General features: G+C 40.3%; 1 protein-coding gene across 4 annotated transcripts in view; it reads left to right on the forward strand.

Annotated features, from left to right (window-relative positions):
* Positions 1 to 18993, forward strand: part of Pkhd1 (PKHD1 ciliary IPT domain containing fibrocystin/polyductin) — a 466475-nt gene that overhangs the window by 3800 nt on the left and 443682 nt on the right. For all 4 annotated transcript variants that reach the window (XM_028868108.2, XM_037199703.1, XM_037199704.1 and 1 more), the window contains exons 4-8: positions 288 to 365; positions 941 to 1085; positions 3895 to 4003; positions 7700 to 7757; positions 12374 to 12452. In XM_028868108.2, the coding sequence (XP_028723941.2) occupies positions 288 to 365; positions 941 to 1085; positions 3895 to 4003; positions 7700 to 7757; positions 12374 to 12452 (469 nt within the window). The remainder of the gene's footprint in view (positions 1 to 287; positions 366 to 940; positions 1086 to 3894; positions 4004 to 7699; positions 7758 to 12373; positions 12453 to 18993) is intronic.

Raw genomic sequence — 18993 nt, forward strand, 5'->3', positions numbered from 1 at the left:
CTATTTCTAAGGGAAGCAGAAATTCGGGATTGTCCTGATGAACACTGGGGTTCTGGATTGATAAAATGAGAGTGATACATTTTCCTTAAAGTAGAACTCGAAAGTCATGTTTTCTGGGCCAGCAATGCATGCATACAAGTGCACATCTGGAACCAGAAACTCTAGTAATAGAGCCTGGTGATCCAAGCTTCATCCAGCCCCTGGATGACACATACATGCTAAAGTCTGTTTTAAGATATTGGAGGTACTACATAAGCTTCAAAACCAGTGTTTTCCTTTATTGACAGATCCCTACCTGAGTTTCCAGGTTGAACCTGCAGAAGGTAGCCTCTCAGGGGGAACGTGGATCACAATTGTTTTTGAAGGTAGGTGTGGCCTTCCCTAATTGTGTTGGATTTACTGATGCAAAGTCTAAAGGAGTGTGAATCCTTGCCTCCTTGTCTAAGAACAGCTCTAAAGAACGGCCCGAATGGGATGAACTGATTGACCCAATTCCATCTTTGCAGATGCTGACTGGCCAGTGTCACAGCAGAGGTCACTCTTGTGTCAGTATCCTCGTGGTGGGATGCTTGGGAAGATGATGGGCTGACATGGAAGTGTCAGCATAGTATTAAGTGTTATCCTGGCTGTTGCCCTTACATATGATTCCGTGTTAGGAGGCCCCTAAGCCATGTCTTACTCTATCCATTTCCTCCACGGCACAAAGCAACTTGAAAGGTTGGAAAACTCTTTCCTAGGGGGTAGGCAGATGTGAAAGGAGAAAATTCTTTGTAGGCTCATAAATATGAGAACGTTTGTAAAGCAGCGTTAACTAACTGCCTTTGGAAATGAGTATTAATGGTATCCTCTGGCAAACACAATGTCTTACATTGCCCTCCTGTGGCCAATGTTTTTATTGCCCTGTATGTCTCCTACATCTGGGATTTCTCCTTGAGTTTAGGTTTGGAGACAAGTGTTCTTTACCCCAACAACGGCTCTCAGCTGGAGATAGACCTGGTGAACGTGGCAGTTCCTGCCTTGCCCAGGATCCCCTGTGATGTCTCTCCTGTCTTCGTGGATTTGCCTGTGGTGACTTGCCAGACCAGGTACACAAGTCTGGAAAACAAAACCTGGCGGGATGAAGGAGCTTTCCTTTCTCAGTAGCTTTGGGTGATACGTTAGACAACTCTTGCAGTGCCTACAGTGATCAGGCGTGGCTTTAAAACACTCTACGTGAATATGCTTGCATGCTTTCAAAATTCTTTTCCTTTAATCTCTCTCGGAGTAGAAAACAGAAACAAAGTTCTGTCTATGGCAGAAAGGACAAATGAAAGAAAACAAAAATTAACACTATCACAAGCAAAAGCAATCACCTGTCAATGTTCTTTCTTTTGTAAAACTTTAATTTTTTCTTTGCTATTTTATTTTTGAGATTATAATGTAATCACATCATTCCCCCTTCCCTTTCCTCCCTCCAACCCCCCCACATATTCCACCTTGCTCTCTTTCTAATTTGTGACCTCCCTCCCCATTAATTATTGTTATACACATATATTATATGCATATATCCCTAAATATTACCTGCTCGGTGTGTATAATGCATGCGTATGTACATTTTCAGTGCTGACCATTTGGCACTAGACAACCAATTGGTATGCTCTTCCCTGGGGAAGACCACCTTTCCTGTTCTTGGTTTTCTTCAGGTGCCTGTAGTTCTTCATGTAGGGCTGAAGCTTTGTGGGCTTTCCCCCCATTCACTTTGGCATGCTTATTGTCCTTGCTCAGCGCCCATCTGGGTAGTCATGTTGGTGAGACTTTATGGGTGTAACCTCTGACACTCCTAGGAGACATAATCCCACAGTAGACTGTCTGACCCTCTGGCTCTTACAATCTTTCTAAACACCTCAGAATGAGCTAAATATGCAAGTATGTGGTCAATACTGGAGAAAGTTCCATGAATTGCTGAAAAGAAAGTGTATTTATTCTTTTGCTTGACATGTTCTGTAAATATCTGTCAGGTACATTTGATTTACGACGTTGTTTAACTCTAGCATTTCTCTGTTTAGTTTTTGTCTGGTTGATGTGTCTATTGATGAGAGTGAGGAATTGAAGTCACCCCCTATCACTGTATAAGGATCAATATGTGATTTTAGCTGTAGCAGTGTTTCTTATGTAAACTTGGATGCCATCAACGTTTGGTGCATAAATATTTAGAGTTGCAATATCCTCTTGATGAATTTTTCCTTTGGCGAGTATGTAGTATCCTTCCCTATCTATTCTACCTAGTTTTGGTTTGACGTCTACTTTGTCAAATATTAAAATGGCTATACCTGCTTTCTTCTTGGGTTCATTTACTTAGACTATTTTTCCCATTTTTTTTTACCCTGAGGTGATATCTATCTTTATGATTAAAGTATATTTCTTTAATGCAGCAGAAAGATGGATTCTGTTTTCTAATCCAGTCTATTAGTCTGTGTCTTTTCATTTGGGAATCGAGACCATTAATATTGAGAGTTAATAATGAGCAGTGTTTATTTGATTTCTTTGTTGATATAGTATGTGTTTCCTCCTATTTTTTGATTTATTGTTATGGGATTACTTATTTTGTGTATTTTCTTTGGTGTGGTTAACCTCTTCAGACTGGTATTTTCCTTCTAGTAACTTCTGTAGGGCTGGACTGAATATTTTGTTTTAGTGTTGAGTGTTTGTCTTCCTCCATCTTTTGTGATTGATAGTCTTACTGGGTACAGTAGTCTGGGCTGGTAGCTGTCATCTCTAAGAGTTTGCTGAATATTCATCCAGGCTCTTCTGGCTTTCAGAGTCTCCATTGAGAAGTCAGGTATTATTATTTTATTGTTATTATTTATTAAATTATTCATTTATTTTATATCCTGACCACCGTTTCCCCTCCCTCCACTCCTCCCATCCTCTCCCTCCATCTTATCCCCTACCCACTCCTCCTAGTTTCTGTTCAGAAAGGAGCAGGCCTCCCATGGCTGTCACAAACCACAGTTTTTCTGGTGGTTCTGTCTTAATATGTGACTTGGTCTTTTCCTTTGCAGCTTATGTCCTTACTCTGTTCTGTATGTTTAATGTTTTTATTATTCTGTGTTGTGAGGAATTTCTTTTCTGGTTCAGTCTACTTGGTGTTCTGTTTGTTTCTTGTACCTTGATAGGCACTTCTTGCTTTAGTTTGGGGAACTTTTCTTCTATGATTTTGTTTAAACTATTTTCTGTGCCTTTGACCTGTGTTTCTTCTACAGCCTCTATTTCTATTATTTATAAATTTAGTCTTTTGATGGTGTCCCAGATTTCCTGGATATTTTTAGATTTAACATTCTGTTTGTCTGAGATATCCATTTTTTTCTGTCTTGTCTTCAATGCCTAAGGTTCTTTTTTCCATGTCCTGGACTCTGTTGATGGGGTTTACCTCTGAATTTTTTGTTTGACTTCCTAACTTTTATTTCCAGTTTTTCAGTTTGGGTTGTCTTTAGTGATACTATTTCTACTTTCATGTCTTGAACTGTTTTCGTTACCTCATTCCACTGTTTCTTTGTGTTTTCATAGACTTCATTGAGAGTTACTCATATCCCCTTTAAGATCTTAGAACATATTCATAATTGCTAATTTGAAGTGCTTGTCTTGTACTCTTAAAGTCCTATGAGCCCATAATTCTGAGTTATTAAGTTCTTAAATGAAGTACAAAGGACTTTCAACAACAAGAAGAAATACAGTTTCTCTTGGTGAGGACTGAGCCCAAGTGGAGGTATAGTGAGTAGTAGATCTAGGTGGTGAAAAGTGAAATATAGAGACATTCCCTCAACTCCACCTTACAAACACAGATAGGAAACATACAGCAGTCAGGTGGGGACTCCAGATTTTATATTTATAAAGATTTCCATTTTCTGTCCCCAGATCTCTGCTGTCTGAAGCTCATGCAGGTCTGTACTCTCTGGAGATACGTTCTGGAGAGCAAGTTCTCGGCGGCCCATGTCCAGGGTCACTAGATGGCTGTACTTTCAAGGTGGGTCCTGAGGATGGAGGAATGTGTATTTGACTGGTCATATAGTATGTGTGTTACCAAGAACAAGTCATAAATCAACCCACATGTGTGCTTTACTAGGGAAGAAGCGGTATGGAGAGAATGCTAGGGTTTCCCTCACGCTATGAAAATAAACACTGACTCAGGTTCTAGCTGAGTGCCTTATGCATATTGTGTACTACAGTGCTCCCAAATTTATGATGGGGCTGTCTCTTACGCTTGCTACATTACCCAGGCAGTAAGTGGCAGAACCAGGATTTGACCCGTCGTGTGACTGTGAATTCACATTGAACCTGAAGGTCACAGAGGAGCCACGCACATCAGTGTTTTGGACGAGTGTTATGTTTTCAGCTGATTCTGAGTGTTAGGATATTGAAGGGACTCAGGGGTCCCAGGTCCTTTGGGGGGGGGCAGTCTCCCTGCCCCCTGCTACGTGGTACCGTTTGCTGCTCTTCCTGACACTAGTCTGAGAGCTCCTTTGCTGCTGAAATTCTCCTTCCAAGTCAGACAGATGGCAGAAGTGAGAGCCGTTTCCTTCAGGCCGGTGTCCGGTCTTCTTTAATTTAGACCCTTGATTCTCACACTAGACTTCCTTCTCTGTTTGGTCCAGCTGAAGAGCCATTTAGCTTTGTGGGAAAATGACCCGTAAACGGGGAAACTCTTTTAGCAGGCTCTTGTGAAAGGTGCTCCAGCAGTGCTCCTGGTGGGAAAGCCCTTTGTTTAAGAGCCTTAGAGAACAGAACTGAGTCCTTAACTCATGCTGCTTTAGAGCTAAGACACTGCTGCCCTAAACTCAACTCCAATATTATTATATAGGCACTAACCTTTAGAAATTTGGAATTTGTTGTCCAATCCCAATTAACAATGTGATCCTCAGCCCAAGAGAATGTTATTGTCTGAAACGTTGTCTCTGTAAGCATGTTGCAAAGAGAAGAAACAAAGCCACAGCATTTTTTTCTTGTTAGGAACCATATCACCATCCCTACCCTGGCTCAGGGACCATCAGAGAGAAGTGTCTGAGCACTCCTGAATCACCAAGCTCCCTTCACCTCAGGAAGTCCTTTTCCTACTTATTATAAAGATCAGTAAGGACAGGGGTGGGAGAGACACTCTTCCTGAAATTGCACATTAAAAAACCCCACAAGTCCAGCAGTGGTCTACTAACATGGTGAGTTGATGAACTAGCACCAGGGGATGCAGTTAATGAGAGGCACTTGAGTGAAGTAAAATGCAATGTGCCTTTCTGCTTTGGGACTGGGACTTAGGGAACCATGGGTATTAAAAATTAATTCCATCTTGCCAGCCCACTCCAAAGAGCCTGCTGCGGGCACTGACAAGTCTGAAGGACTCACAGAAGGTTTATCAGGCAGCTGGCGGCTGTGACTTCTCATTCTAATCTGCTGTTTTTACCATCCCTCTCTGGCCCACCTACCTTCCCATCTTGCTGTTGCTGACCTCACTGGGCTCAAGGATCAGCGTGTAGGAAGCCTGCTTTGGAAGCTCATTAATTTTTCACTGTTCTGTCTCCAGCATGGTGGGTGACCAGAAGTCGGTTTCTCTTAGAAACAGTACTATTTTATGTTTTATGAATACAGAAGGAATCATGAGTGAAAACTTTTATTGTGGTTTAACCCTAAGTATACCCCAGTGCTCTCTGAGGAGTTGGGAGGAAGCAATAAATGAGTCTATATATCCCCACTAACTTCTCAAAGGATGACAGATGGCACAGTAGATCTTATATTTCAAGCTGGAAACCTAGAGGTATGCTTCGGTATTTGCTTTGAAGTTGACTGCTCCATCTGCCTTCGTTTTTAATGAGCATGAGAGAGGGCAATAACAACTTCTTTAAAATTCCAATGGAAGTCACTTTGGAAGAAAAGACCTCCCCGTGAGAGATGAAACACAGAGTGCAGTCACTGGGTTGGAGGCCAGAGCTGGGACTGAATGTTTGGCGTCATGTGTGGAACTGCATTAATCTTTATCTTCTGCTGAGATCACAGCCAGTTCTTAATCTGAAAAGTCACAGTAGTCTTATCTGGACCCCCTGACTGTGCATATTTTCTGTGAACTAGTTTCTAACCCTTTCCTGTAGAGAATGAGGAAAACAGCCTTGATGGCCGACTGTACTGCTGTGTGGATCAATACTTAAACTCCACACTCAACAGGCCACCGTGGGCTTGGTTGAAAAGTCTTTTCATTCCCGATGCCTGATTAGGGCAGTTGATTAACCATGGCTGTTCTCTGGTAATAGTCTCCCTGGGAATTTGGACTCCGGGGGAGCTGGATGCAGCCCAAACAAAACAGTGTGCTGTAGTTTGTTTTGTAAATGTGAAGCGCTGTAGTTGCTTAGAAAGGAAGCAGTCTAGGCATCTAGTCGGAGAAGTGGTTGCTAAGTCTCTTGCTGGGTGAAACATTAGCTCATGGGTCAAACCTTGGCCTGGCCAGTCCGGCCCATTCTGTGTATATCTCCATTTCCTCACGTAGCCTGGTATGATGTCCCAGTGACGCATGCTCTACTCTTAGCCTACCCTAGATGTCTGTAGGTGGGATGAACTTCCTGAGTGATCTCATCCTGCCTTTCCTTCTCGGTAGTATATCCGTCAACCATGGATGGGCTGTTGATGCCCTGACAGGAGTACAAATGTCTCCCACATTCCAGGCTAGGCAGGAGAAGCAAGTGCAGTGGCATCAGGCAATGTCCCTTTTGGCGAAGCCTGGAACTAACGGGTGTTGTGCTTTAAGAAAGGGACATTGTAAGTTGATTTGGGATCCCATGACTAGGCTTCAGCATTTTCCCACTTCTTCCATAAATGGTGTTTACCTCGTGTGTGTGTGTGTGTGTGTGTGTGTGTGTGTGTGTGTGATCACAGGTGGCCTTAGCGAACACGTGGAAGTCAAGGAGAATCTTGGGTTTCTCTCAGTCTATCTTTGCCCTTCTACCTTGGTTAAGTCAGGGTCTCTGTTGTTTTCCCATTGACTTCCAGAGAGTCTTTTGTCTCCACCTCCCACATCACCCTAGGAGTGCCAGGATAATAGATGTATCTGACTTTATGTCGGTTGTGGGGATTCAAACTTGGGCTCTTATGCTTGTATAACAAGTGCCTTATTCACTGAGACATGGTTACAGCCATGGCCTCCTTCTTGAAGGACAGTGTTCCTTCCCATTTCTTGAATATTCCCCCCCCCAAAAAAAACAGGCACCCTCTGTTTTTCTATCTTTACTCATGTATATCCAACTTGTTATTTTATAGGATGGCAAGCTGACAATAATGTAAACAACATTCCTTCCAGCTTAAAAATTAACTCAAAGACATTTAATTATAATTATGAAATTAAAAGACTGACATTCTGGATGGCACCTTGTCCACCTTTCTTTCTGGCAAAATATGTCCCTGGGTGTGGCGGGTAGATATGTAGAAACAGGCTTGTAAGATCTGCACAGTATGGCACAGGGTAGGGAGATGTATGACCTCGATCCAATCCCTTGAACTCATCTGCCGAATATAATAATGTCTACCATCCCTGCTTTGTGGGATTAGCATGAGGCTAACAAAAAGTAAGTGTGAAATGACTGGGGAGATGCATCCTGTTTTCCGCTCCCGCTTTCTGAAAAATAGTTTGTGGCTCTTGTGGTCATGTCTAGTTGAATGAAATGCTCACTTGTGATAATACTTTCAGTTTTCCAAGGCACAGACACCTGTCGTGTATCAAGTTAACCCGCCAAGTGGAGTACCAGGTAAGAATTCTTCTGTTAAATATGAATCTCTCTGCCAACCTTGCTGCAGACTCTTCTACCAGTGTGTGGTTTCTATAGTCCAGTTTAGCTTCTTATCTGATGTTGTTTTGAAAATAAGTTTCAGCTTCAGTTTTTTCTTAAAATTTTTTTCCCTTTAGTCGCTTTTGTTCTATGGCTTTACTGATAACAAACAAACAAAAATCCAAAACATGATTTAAAAAAAAAAAAAGTTCAACAAAACCCAAAGTTGTCCACACAGGAGACTGTAGGAGATAGAAATTATAACCACTCTACTTTATTCCCACCTGAAATAGTCCATTCATACCAGGAAGTCCTTATTGACCTTCTACTGTGTGCCAACTTACACACATAACTCTTCACATGTATTATTATCTGAGGATCACAAAAACATGATGCTACAGGAACAACTATTATTTTCATTTTTGAGGAGAAACAAATGAGGTATTAGGGGGTTAAATGGTTTGTTCAAAGAAGTGGTTCTCAACCTTCCTAATGCTGCGACCCTTTAATACAGTTCCTCGTGTTGTGGGGACCCCACTTATTGCTACTTCATAACTGTAATTTTGCTACTGTTATGAATCATAATGTAAACATCTTATAGGCAGGATATCTGATATGCAGGATATCTGATGTACAGGATATCTGATATGCATGATATCTGATACATGACCCCTCCAAGGGGGTTGAAACCCAGGTTGAGAACTGCTAATCTAAAGTTATATCAATAATAAGTGGTGCAGCTGAGGTCTGAGTTGAGATAAAGTCTGTGTCTATTATTATTTTGGTGTATGTCAACTGACACTGGATACAACTCAGAAAGCTATTAGCCCTGAGGTTTATCTGGAGGATTTGTTCGTGAGTTAGAGAAACACAGACATATATACTTGATCCTAGTCAAAAGGCTTGGAAAGGATTCATATTAGAGCATATTAGAGCCAGGAGGGCAGAAGAGGAGGTGGTTGTGTAAAGGTAGGGGATTTACACAGAAGAAGCAGATGCTCTGAGACATAGGCCCAGGAACGTTGTCAGTTTTCTTTAAAACCAAATAATAAACACAACTTTTAAAAATGTACTCTGCTATCTTTTTATGGACAAATTCCTCTGTGTATGTATGTATACATGTACACACACACATATACCAGATTTTTCATATGTTCTATATTTACAGTACAGTATACATCTATGAACATAGTTGCTAATTTAAAAAAATGATTACATTTGCGTATTCACATATTATGAGTGTGTATATGTGTGTATGTATGTTAGTGTGTGTACTGTGTACATGTGTACATATGTCACAGCTTGTGTATGGAGGTCAGAGGACAACTTTCAGGAGTTGGGTCTCTCCTCCTACCATGTGGGTTCAGGGATGAAACTCAGGCCATCATGTTCAATGGGAAGTGCCTTTTTAAACCCACTCGACCATCTTGGTAGGCCAAGTTGCTGGGTTTTTAGGTATGATTATGTCTGAATGCATAATCTGATCTAATTGTTTTGATGTGATTGACTGGTTAAGATAATAAGAATGAATATCTATGTTACAGACAGTGTTTGTATTTTACAGTGTGTGTGTGTGTGTGTGTGTGTGTGTATGTGTGTGTAGGCAAAATTTATGTATGTGCCTATTTAAATTACAGTCTAAAGAACAAGAATTTAGCATTGTCCTACGGATATGAGGCTTTCACAGATATAGTCCGTTGTATTAGTTTGATTACCCACGACATGATCACGTTTTATGAAAAAGGATGCAAACTATGACAATTACACAGGTATTTGGGTTCCTGGCTCTTGTGTGTAGAAGGTTTCAGTTTAGGTGGCAGAAATATTATTCTCATGAGGGATGAATAAGGAGCCACGAGAGACATGAGGTGGGATGTCAGTTGCTCTCCAGATCTGTCAAACCTGCCTGTCTCACCGAGGTGGAGTTCTGCACACTGTCTCTTCCACATTTTGGGGGGACGATGGGTGGCTGGCTTTGTCAGAGTGGTCCCTCAAGGCATGATCCACACGGCTGCATTTTTGCAATCACTTTCTAGACAATTACGCTCATTTCATTTGGGAAGCTTGCCCAGAGTAGCAGCCAGGGACATGCGGGAGGAGGTAGCTACAGAAGAGACAGCATTTTATTTTATGGGTGGTTGGGTTTCTGTATGTGCTTAACAGTCCTTCACTGTGACGCAGAATCCCCTGGAACTGTGCTCTGCTTTGCTCATTTGTCAGCCTCTGCTGGGCGGCTTTGTTTAGGCATAAACAACCAAAGACCCCACAGGATTTTCTAATTTCTGCAACCTGCTATTTGTTTTCAAGTGGAACGTAACAAAGCTTGGCTTCTTCCCGGGGAACTAGGAAGCCAATCGTGCAGTTTGGTCAACATAAAATAGAACCATTATGCCAGTTTAGCAGCAGCAGAGAATTTAGCGTTCTAGTCTTCTGAAAACTCTGAGACCTTAGTCTCAGTCGTTAAGAACCCATGCTTTCTCTTCATCTACCTGAAAGGTCCAGTCCTAGCCATGCAATGACTATGGGTGAAAGTCCCCCTTTCACACAGAACAGCGTGAAGAGAATCCACAGAGGGTGATGTTAAGTAGTTTTAAATGCTCATGGAAAAAAAGGTTCCTTGACACAGTGACCGCAAGTGTATCCTTTTCTGGGTTTTGAGGCTTTACTGGACTAGCAAATACCTCTCTAATCTGTGAAGGTAGTTTCTAATAATATTACTGCCTATATATCTTGAGTAGCTGGGGTTATAGGGACATGACATGGTACATGGCTCACCCTGTCATTGAACAGCACATTTGCTGAGTGAACAACATATGTTCATTAGCCATACATCCATGTAAACTTTAGTTCTAACTCTCTTGCTGTTTTGTGCTCATCTTTTGTTCCTGTCCATTTGGCTCATGAGGGACTTTTTTTTTTATTATCTTTTGTACTTTGAGATACAGTAAATAATTAGGATCCCAGAAGACTGATCAGAGATTGTGTGATACAGCCTCTCCATATAGCTTTTTATTTGTTTTCTCATTATTATTAGTTCTTTGAGAATTTCACACAATATATTTTGATCACATTTACCTGCTTGTTCCAGATCCACTTCTCCCTTCCTTACAGATGCACCTTTGTGTTCTCTTTTATTTTCCTTGAAACAAACAAACAAACAAACAAACAAACAAACACCAAGTGCAATTTGTGTTGCCCGTATACTCTTGGGCATGTGGCCTTCTACTGGATGTGGTTGACTTACCAGGGGCCATACTCTTAGAGAAAATTGACCCACCCTCTCTCAGCACCTCCCTGTTGCTAATAACTCTGTATCTAAGGCTAGAGTATTCCATGCTGGGATTTTGTCTGCTTTGAGCTTGCACAGGTTTTGTGCACACAGTCTCCACAAAGCACTGTGAGTTTATTTGAGCAATGCCCCATTCTTTCTGGAAAATGCTGTTTCTTATTCATCATCTCTGTCTCTAGCTCATACAATCTTTTTACTCCCTCTTCCACAATGGCCCTTGAGTACTTGGTGTAGTCAGAATTTTTCCTGTGTCCCACTCAGTCCCGCAGCCACTCTGACCCAAGTAAACACACAAAGGCTTATATTGCTTACAAACTATATGGCCTATGGCCTAGGTTTCTTGCTAGCTAGCTCTTATAACTTAAATGAACCCATTTGTATTAATCTATGTATTACTACGTGTTCCATGGCTTTACCTGTGTCCCATTACATGTTGCTTCTTGGGAGGCAGGCTGGCATCTCTCCTGCCTCTGCCTTTCTTATTTCTGTCTCTCTCTTGGATTTCCTACCTGGCTATAACCTGACCTACCATAGGCCAGAGAAGCTTCTTTATTAACCAATCATAGGAACATATGTGCACAGCATACAGAAAGATATTCCACAGCAACTTGAGGTGTGTGTGGTATGGACATCCCCAAATACATATAGCTATTTCACAACTCTTACACTTTGTGAGTTGACCTATTGTGAGACTCTGTGTTAATTGCCATCCACTGCCAAAAGAAGAGGCTTTGATGAGGATTGAGAGATATGACACATAACACACACACACACACACACACACACACACACACACACACACACAAGATATCATAATGTGTTTAATGTGTGCATATGTTGTATCACATTCATATCAAAGTATGCACATCTGTCTCCTCAAATATAGCCTTTATTTTTGAAGATATTGAAAATCTTTTCTTCTGGATTTTTAAAACATAGAACATTGACAATACCAGGACTTATTTTTCCCCTCTCACTGGAACTTAGATACCAATGGTCAACCTTTTCTCATCCCTTCCTCTCACTGATTCTTCCCAGTAGAACAGGTAAGTACTATTCTCCTCTCAACTTCTGTGCAATCAATGCTTTTAGGAAATAATGAACCATTATTTTAGCCTTCCTAGTGTGTAACCTGGATCACTGGATTCCACCACTCATTTTACATTTATATAGTTTATTAAACATGTTAATTGTACACACCTGTGCCTTGTTGGGTATATGTAACCAAACAAAAGCAAACAGAATTTAGGCTCCGAGTTTGGAGTTTGAGCTAAGGCCGTTGCACTTTGAACTCTTTTTAAAACAGGAGAAGTAGTACATGTGTATGGCTGGATCATCACCAATCGGTTGGAGACCTTTGATACTGATATGTACTACATTGACAGGTAAGCAGGTTTCTTCCTGTGCTCACCTCATCACACATGGGCTGGATGGACAGCTTCTTCTGCAGCAGTAAGTTGCAAGGACTTGGCACAGAACTGCTTTTTTTTTTTTTCTGTGCAGTTTATGGTCCCTGGTGCACCAGATTTCAGCTTTCCCTTTGTGAATGTGGTTGCAACTGGCAGATTAAATTGGTCCATTTTTTTTTTTTTTGTTTTAAAACTGACAAGTAGTGACTGGGCTCTGAACTGCACTGTAACTGCATCTGGGGGTTTTCCCTTTGATTCTTACCTTTCCTCCTCTCTTCTCTTAGGCTAAAGTAAATTCTTTCTAAAATGATACATAAACACAAAAGTCCACTAACTTCTTTTTAGTTATTGTCCATCTGTGCATTCAGAAGTCCTATTGGTGGGATGAGAGGGAACTGTGGTCTCAGGTACCACACAAGAAAGGAACCAAAGGGCTCAGGTACTAAAAGCTGTGTAGCTTGCAATGTTTATTGGAAGTGATTAAGTGTGAACATGGCTTTATTTAATAGCTATTTTAGAATTATCAAGTGTTGCAGATTGCACCCATTCCCTTGGGTTCCACACTAGGGCCCACAGCTCTGCCAGCTTTATCTGAGGCTACGGTGGTTCTAAGGACCCCAGGGAAGACATTGCCTACCTCCTGTTAAACTCCTTTAAGCCTGTCCAACAATATCAAACTACACCCCTACCCCTGGGCTCCATACCCAGGCCTACTACTGTGGAAGACGTCTTTGTCTTTACTGGAGGCCAGGCTGGATCTAGGAACCCTAGACACTCTCCCTCCTTGGGCTCCATATCCAGGCCTACTATGTCAGAAGCAGACTTTAGCTTTGCAGGAGCACAGTCTGGATCTACTGTACAGGAGCAGCTGTACTGGAGGCTAGGCGGGTCCTAGTGATCCCAGAGGCCAGACCAGATCTAGAGACCATAGACTGCACCCCCTACCCTAGGTTCCATATACTGGTTTCCAACTTCAGAAGAAGACTTTGGCTTTATCAGAGGCCAGAAGACCAGAGAGGAAAGAGAAATCAAGGAACAAAACACCCATCCAACAAAGACAAATGCAGGAATCAACACCTAGACCTGTAACCATCCCAAATCCAGATGCCTAAATGCCAGTGTAAGAACACAATCAATAACAGAAAAGGCAATATGGTATCACCAGAGCCCAGTTGTCTTACAATAGCAAGACCTGAACAATCCAATATAGCTGAAGCACAAGAAAACAACCTTAAAAATGAATTTATGTAGACAATAGACATCTTTAAAGATATGAAAATAAATCCCTTAAAGACATTGAGGAAAAGACAAACAAAGAAAAATTGGAAGAAAGCAATAAATCCCTGAAAGAAAGCCAAGAAAAAACAAGCAAACAAATGAAGAAAACTGTTCAAGACCTGAAAATGAAAATAGAAGCAATAAGGAAATGGAAAATCTGGGCAGATGAACAGAAACTACAGATGCAATCACCACCAATGGGATACAAGAGATGGAAAAGAGAATCTCAGGCATTGAAGACTGTTGTTACTCTTTTACTCTTTTGACTCTTTGGGGGCCCCACCACACAGCTCCCAAATAAATCACACATGCACATGGAGGCTTATTCTTAATCATAAATGCCCAGCCTCAGCTTGGCCTAATTCTAGCCAACTTTCTTTAATTTAAATTATCCCATCTACCTTTTGCCTCTGGGCTTTTTCATTTTCTTACTTCTGTAATCTTTGATCCTTACTCTGTGGCTAGCCTTTTTTTTCCCTTGCTCCTCTTCCTTCTCTGGCTACTACTTCCTCCTCCCAGATTTCTCTTTCTATTTATCCTCTCTGCCTGCCAGCCCCACCTACTTCTTTTTCCTGCCTCACCATTGGCTGTTCAGCTCTTTATTGGACCATCAAGTGTTTTAGACAGACATAGTAATACAGCTTCACAGAGTTAAACAAATACAACACAAAGAAAAGTAACACACCTTAAAACAATATTCTACAACAGAAGAAATAACAGAGGAAATAGATTCATCAGTCAAAGAAAATGTTAACTCTAAGAAATTCCTAACACAAACATCCAGGAAATCTGGGACACCATGAAAAGACCAAACATAAGAATAATAGGAATAGAAGAAGGAGAAGAAATGCAGCTAAAAAACCCAGAGAACATATTTAACAAAATCATAGAAGAAATTCCCATCATAATAAGGACATCCTTATGAAGGTACAAGAAGCTTATAGAACACCAAGTAGATTGGGTCAGAAAAGAAAATCCCCTCACCATATAATAATCAAAACACTCAACATACATGACAAAGAAAGAATATTAAAAGTGGCAGGGGAAAAAGGCCACGTAACAAATAAAAGCAGACCTATTATAATCATACCTGACTTCCCAACAGAGACTCTGAAATCCAGAAGAGCCTGGACTGATGTCTTGCAGACTCTAAGAGACCATGGATGCTAGCCCAGACTATTATACCCAGCAAAACTGTCAATCATCATAGATGGAGAAAACAAGATATTTCATGACAAAGTCAAATTTAAACAACACCTATCCATAAATCCAGCCCTATATAAAGTACTGGAAGGAAAACTCCAACCCCAGGAAGTTACCTACACCCACAAAAAAGTAAAAGCAATAGTTAATCTCATACCAGCAAAACCCAAAGAGAGGAAACACACAAACACACACACACACACACACACACACACACACATACACACAACCACCACAAACAACAAAGTGACAGGAGTCAGCAATCAATGGTCATTAATATCCCTCAATATCAATGGACTCAATTCAATAATAAAAAGACACAGGCTAATGAAATAGATATGAAAACAGGATCCATTCTTCTGCTGCATACAAAAAACACTCCTAAACATCAAAGATAGACATTACCTCAGAGTAAAGGATTGGAAAAAGATTTTCTAATCAAATGGACCTATATCCATTAGATCAAATGGATCTAATCAAGTGTATATATGTATAAATATACAATATATAGTATATTTATGTACATATATATACATATAAACACACACACACACACACACATATATATATATATATATATTTATATATATAAAACAAAATAGACTTCCAACCAAAATTAATCAAAAGGGATGGAGAAGGGCATTTCATATTCATCAAAGGAAACATCCACCACGATGATGTCTCAGTTCTGAACATTTATGCTCCAAACGTAAGGAAACCCAATTTGTAAAAGAAATATTACTACAGCTTAAATCACACATAGATCCTTGTACAATAATAGTGGGAGACTTCAACACCCTACTCTCACTGATGGGCAGGTCATCCAGACAGAAACTAAACAAAGAAATAACAGAACAGATGTTATGACTCAAGCGGAACTTGACAACCATCCACAGAACATTTCACCCAAACACAAAAGGTTATACTTTCTTCTCAATACCACATGGAAACTTCTCCAACATTGACCATATACTCAGCCACAAAGCAAGTCTCAACAGATACAAAAAAATATTGAAATAACCTTCTGTATCTTATCAGACCTCCATGGATTAAAGCTGGGTTTCAACAACAACAGAAACAACAGAAAGCCAACAAACTCATGGAAACTGAACAACTCTCTACTGAGTGACCACTGGTTCAAGGAAGAAATATAGAAGTTAAAGATTTTCTAGAATTCAATAAAAATGAACATACAGCATACCCAAATTTATGAAACACAATAAAAATGGTGCCAAGAGGAACATTCATAGCACTAAGTGCTTTCATGAAGAATTAGGAGAGATCTCATACTAGTGACTTAACAGCACACCTGAAAGCTCTAGAACAAAAAGTAACAGACACACTTAAGAGGAGTAGATGGTAGGAAATTATCAAACTGAGGGCTGAAATCAATAAAATAGAAACAAAGAGAACAATACTAAGAATCAAGGAAACAGAGTTGGTTCTTTAAGAAAATCAACAAAATGGATAAACCCTTATCCAAACTAGCTAAAAGGCAGAGAGAGAATATCCAAATCAACAAAATCAGAAATGAAAAGGGGAACATAACAACCAAGGAAATACCAAGAATCATTAGGTCATACTTTAAACATCTATACTCCACAGAATTGAAAAATCTAAAAGAAATGGAGAGTTTTTTTCTACAGATATTACTTACCAAAATTAAATCAAGATGAGATAGACAATTTAAATAGACCAATCACCCCTAAAGAAATAGAAACAGTCCCTTAAATGTCTCCCAACCAAAAAAAGCCCAGGGCCAGATGGTTTTAATGCAGAATTCCATCAGACTTTCAAATAAGAGCTAATACCAATACTCTTCAAATTATTCCACAAATAGAAATAGTAGGAACATTGCCAAATTTTTTTTTTATGAAGCCACAGTCACACTGATTCCCAAACCACACAAAGACTCAACAAAGAAAGAGAATTTCACTCATGAACATCGATGCAAAAATACTCAATAAGTACTGGCAAACCAAATCCAAGAACATATCAAAAAGATCATTCACCATGACTAAGCAGGCTTCTCATCCCAGAGATGCAGCGATGGTTCAACTTATGAAAATCTGTCAATGTAATCCACCATATAAAAGAAAAAAAACACATGATCATCTTATTTGATGCTGAAAAAGCCTTTTACAAAATTTAGCACCCCTTCATGATAAAAGTCTTGGAGAAAACAGAGATATAAAGGATACATCTAAACAAAAGAAAAGTAGTATATAACAAGCCTATTGCCAACATCAAAATAAATATAGAAAACTCAAAGCAATTCCACTAAAATCAAGAAAAAGACAAGGCTGTGCACTCTCTTCATACCTATTTAATATAGTACTTGAATTTTTAGCTAGAGCAATAAGACAACTAAAGGAGATCAAGGGGATATGAATTGAAAAGGAAGAAGTTCAAGCATCATTATTCCCAGATGATATGATAGTATACATAAGTGACCCCAAAAATGCTACCAGGGATCTCCTACAGCTGATAAACACCTTTAGACAAATGGTTGGAGACAAGATTAACTTGAAAAAAAAATAGCCTCAAATAATATAAAAAATATTTTGGTGTAACTTTAACCAAGAAGTGAAAGACCTGTATGACAAGAACTTCAAGTCTTTGAAGAAAGAAATTGAGGAAAATATCAGAAGATGGAAAGATCTTCCATGCTCATGGATTGGTAGGATTAAATGTAAATTAAATAGTAAAATTGGCCATCTTACCAAAAGCAATCTACAGATTCATTGCAATTCTCATTAAAATTTCAACACAATTTTTTACAGACCTTGAAAGAACAATACTCAACTTCATATGGAAGTTGGGTAGGGATGGGAACATAAACTATCAGGTTGGGAGGACGGAGGAGGAGAGTACTGAAAGAGACTACTGGAAAGGAGGGGCATTTTGAGGTCAGGTAAAAACCTGGCACAAGGGAATCTCCCAGAAATCTACAAGGATGACCCCAGTTAAGACTCCTAGAAATAGGAGATAGGTAGCCTGAACAGGCCATCTCCTGTGACCAGATTGATGCATAGCCCAGTTGTCATCAGAGAAACTTCATCCAGCAACTGATCAAACAGATACAGTCAGTCCCACAGCCAAACACTAGGCGGAGTTTGGGAAATCCTGCATAAGTGATGGTGAAAGGATTGTAGGAGCCGGAGGGGCCAAGGACCACAAGAAAACTCATAGAATCAACTGACCTGGGCTCATAGGTGTTCACAGAGACTGAACCAGGGAGCCTGTATGGACTGACCTAGGCACTCTGCATATATGTTACAGTTGTGTAGCTTGGTCTTCTAATGGGAGTCCTAACAGTGGGAACTGGGGCTGTCTTTGACTCCCCATACGAGGTTGCCTTGCCCAGACTTAATACATGGGGATGTGCTTAGTCTTACTGCAACTTGATGTGCCATGTTTTGTTGATACTCATAAGAGACCTGCCCTGTACTAAACAGAACTGGAGGAGGAGTGGATTGGGGGGTGGGTGGGAATGGAGAGGGAGGGGATAGGAGGAGAGGAGGGAGGGGAAACTGCAGTCAGGATGTAAAATAAATAAATAGATGAATAAATGAATGAATAAATAATGTTACTATGAAAGCATCTGTGTTGGGAAGCTCTAGGCAACTGCTGTCACCCAAAAAATCCAACAACTATAGTGAGGATTTATAAAGCAGAAGAAACATCATCTCACTAGTTACCAAACTGCAAGGTATCTATGTGCTGTGTCACCCTGAATGTCTTAGAGGAGTTTTCTATTTCATCTTCATCTTTTTGGATTCTGCCCTCTATTTATAATTTATAGCATTAAATTCTTCTTTTCCTTCCTTCCTTCCTTCCTTCCTTCCTTCCTTCCTTCCTTCCTTCCTTCCTTCCTTCCTTCCTTTCTTCTTTCTTTCTTTCTTTCTTTCTTTTTCTTTCAATAAAAAATGCTTTCTCCTGGGGATAGAAAGTCCAAGTCCATCCTTAGCTAATGCACCATCTTCACTACTTGGACCTATCTCAGCCTCAGTTTGGGATCCAGCTTTTAAAAGGG

Source organism: Peromyscus leucopus, chromosome 16_21 (assembly GCF_004664715.2).
Source record: "Peromyscus leucopus breed LL Stock chromosome 16_21, UCI_PerLeu_2.1, whole genome shotgun sequence".
Taxonomy (NCBI): Eukaryota; Metazoa; Chordata; class Mammalia; order Rodentia; family Cricetidae; genus Peromyscus; species Peromyscus leucopus.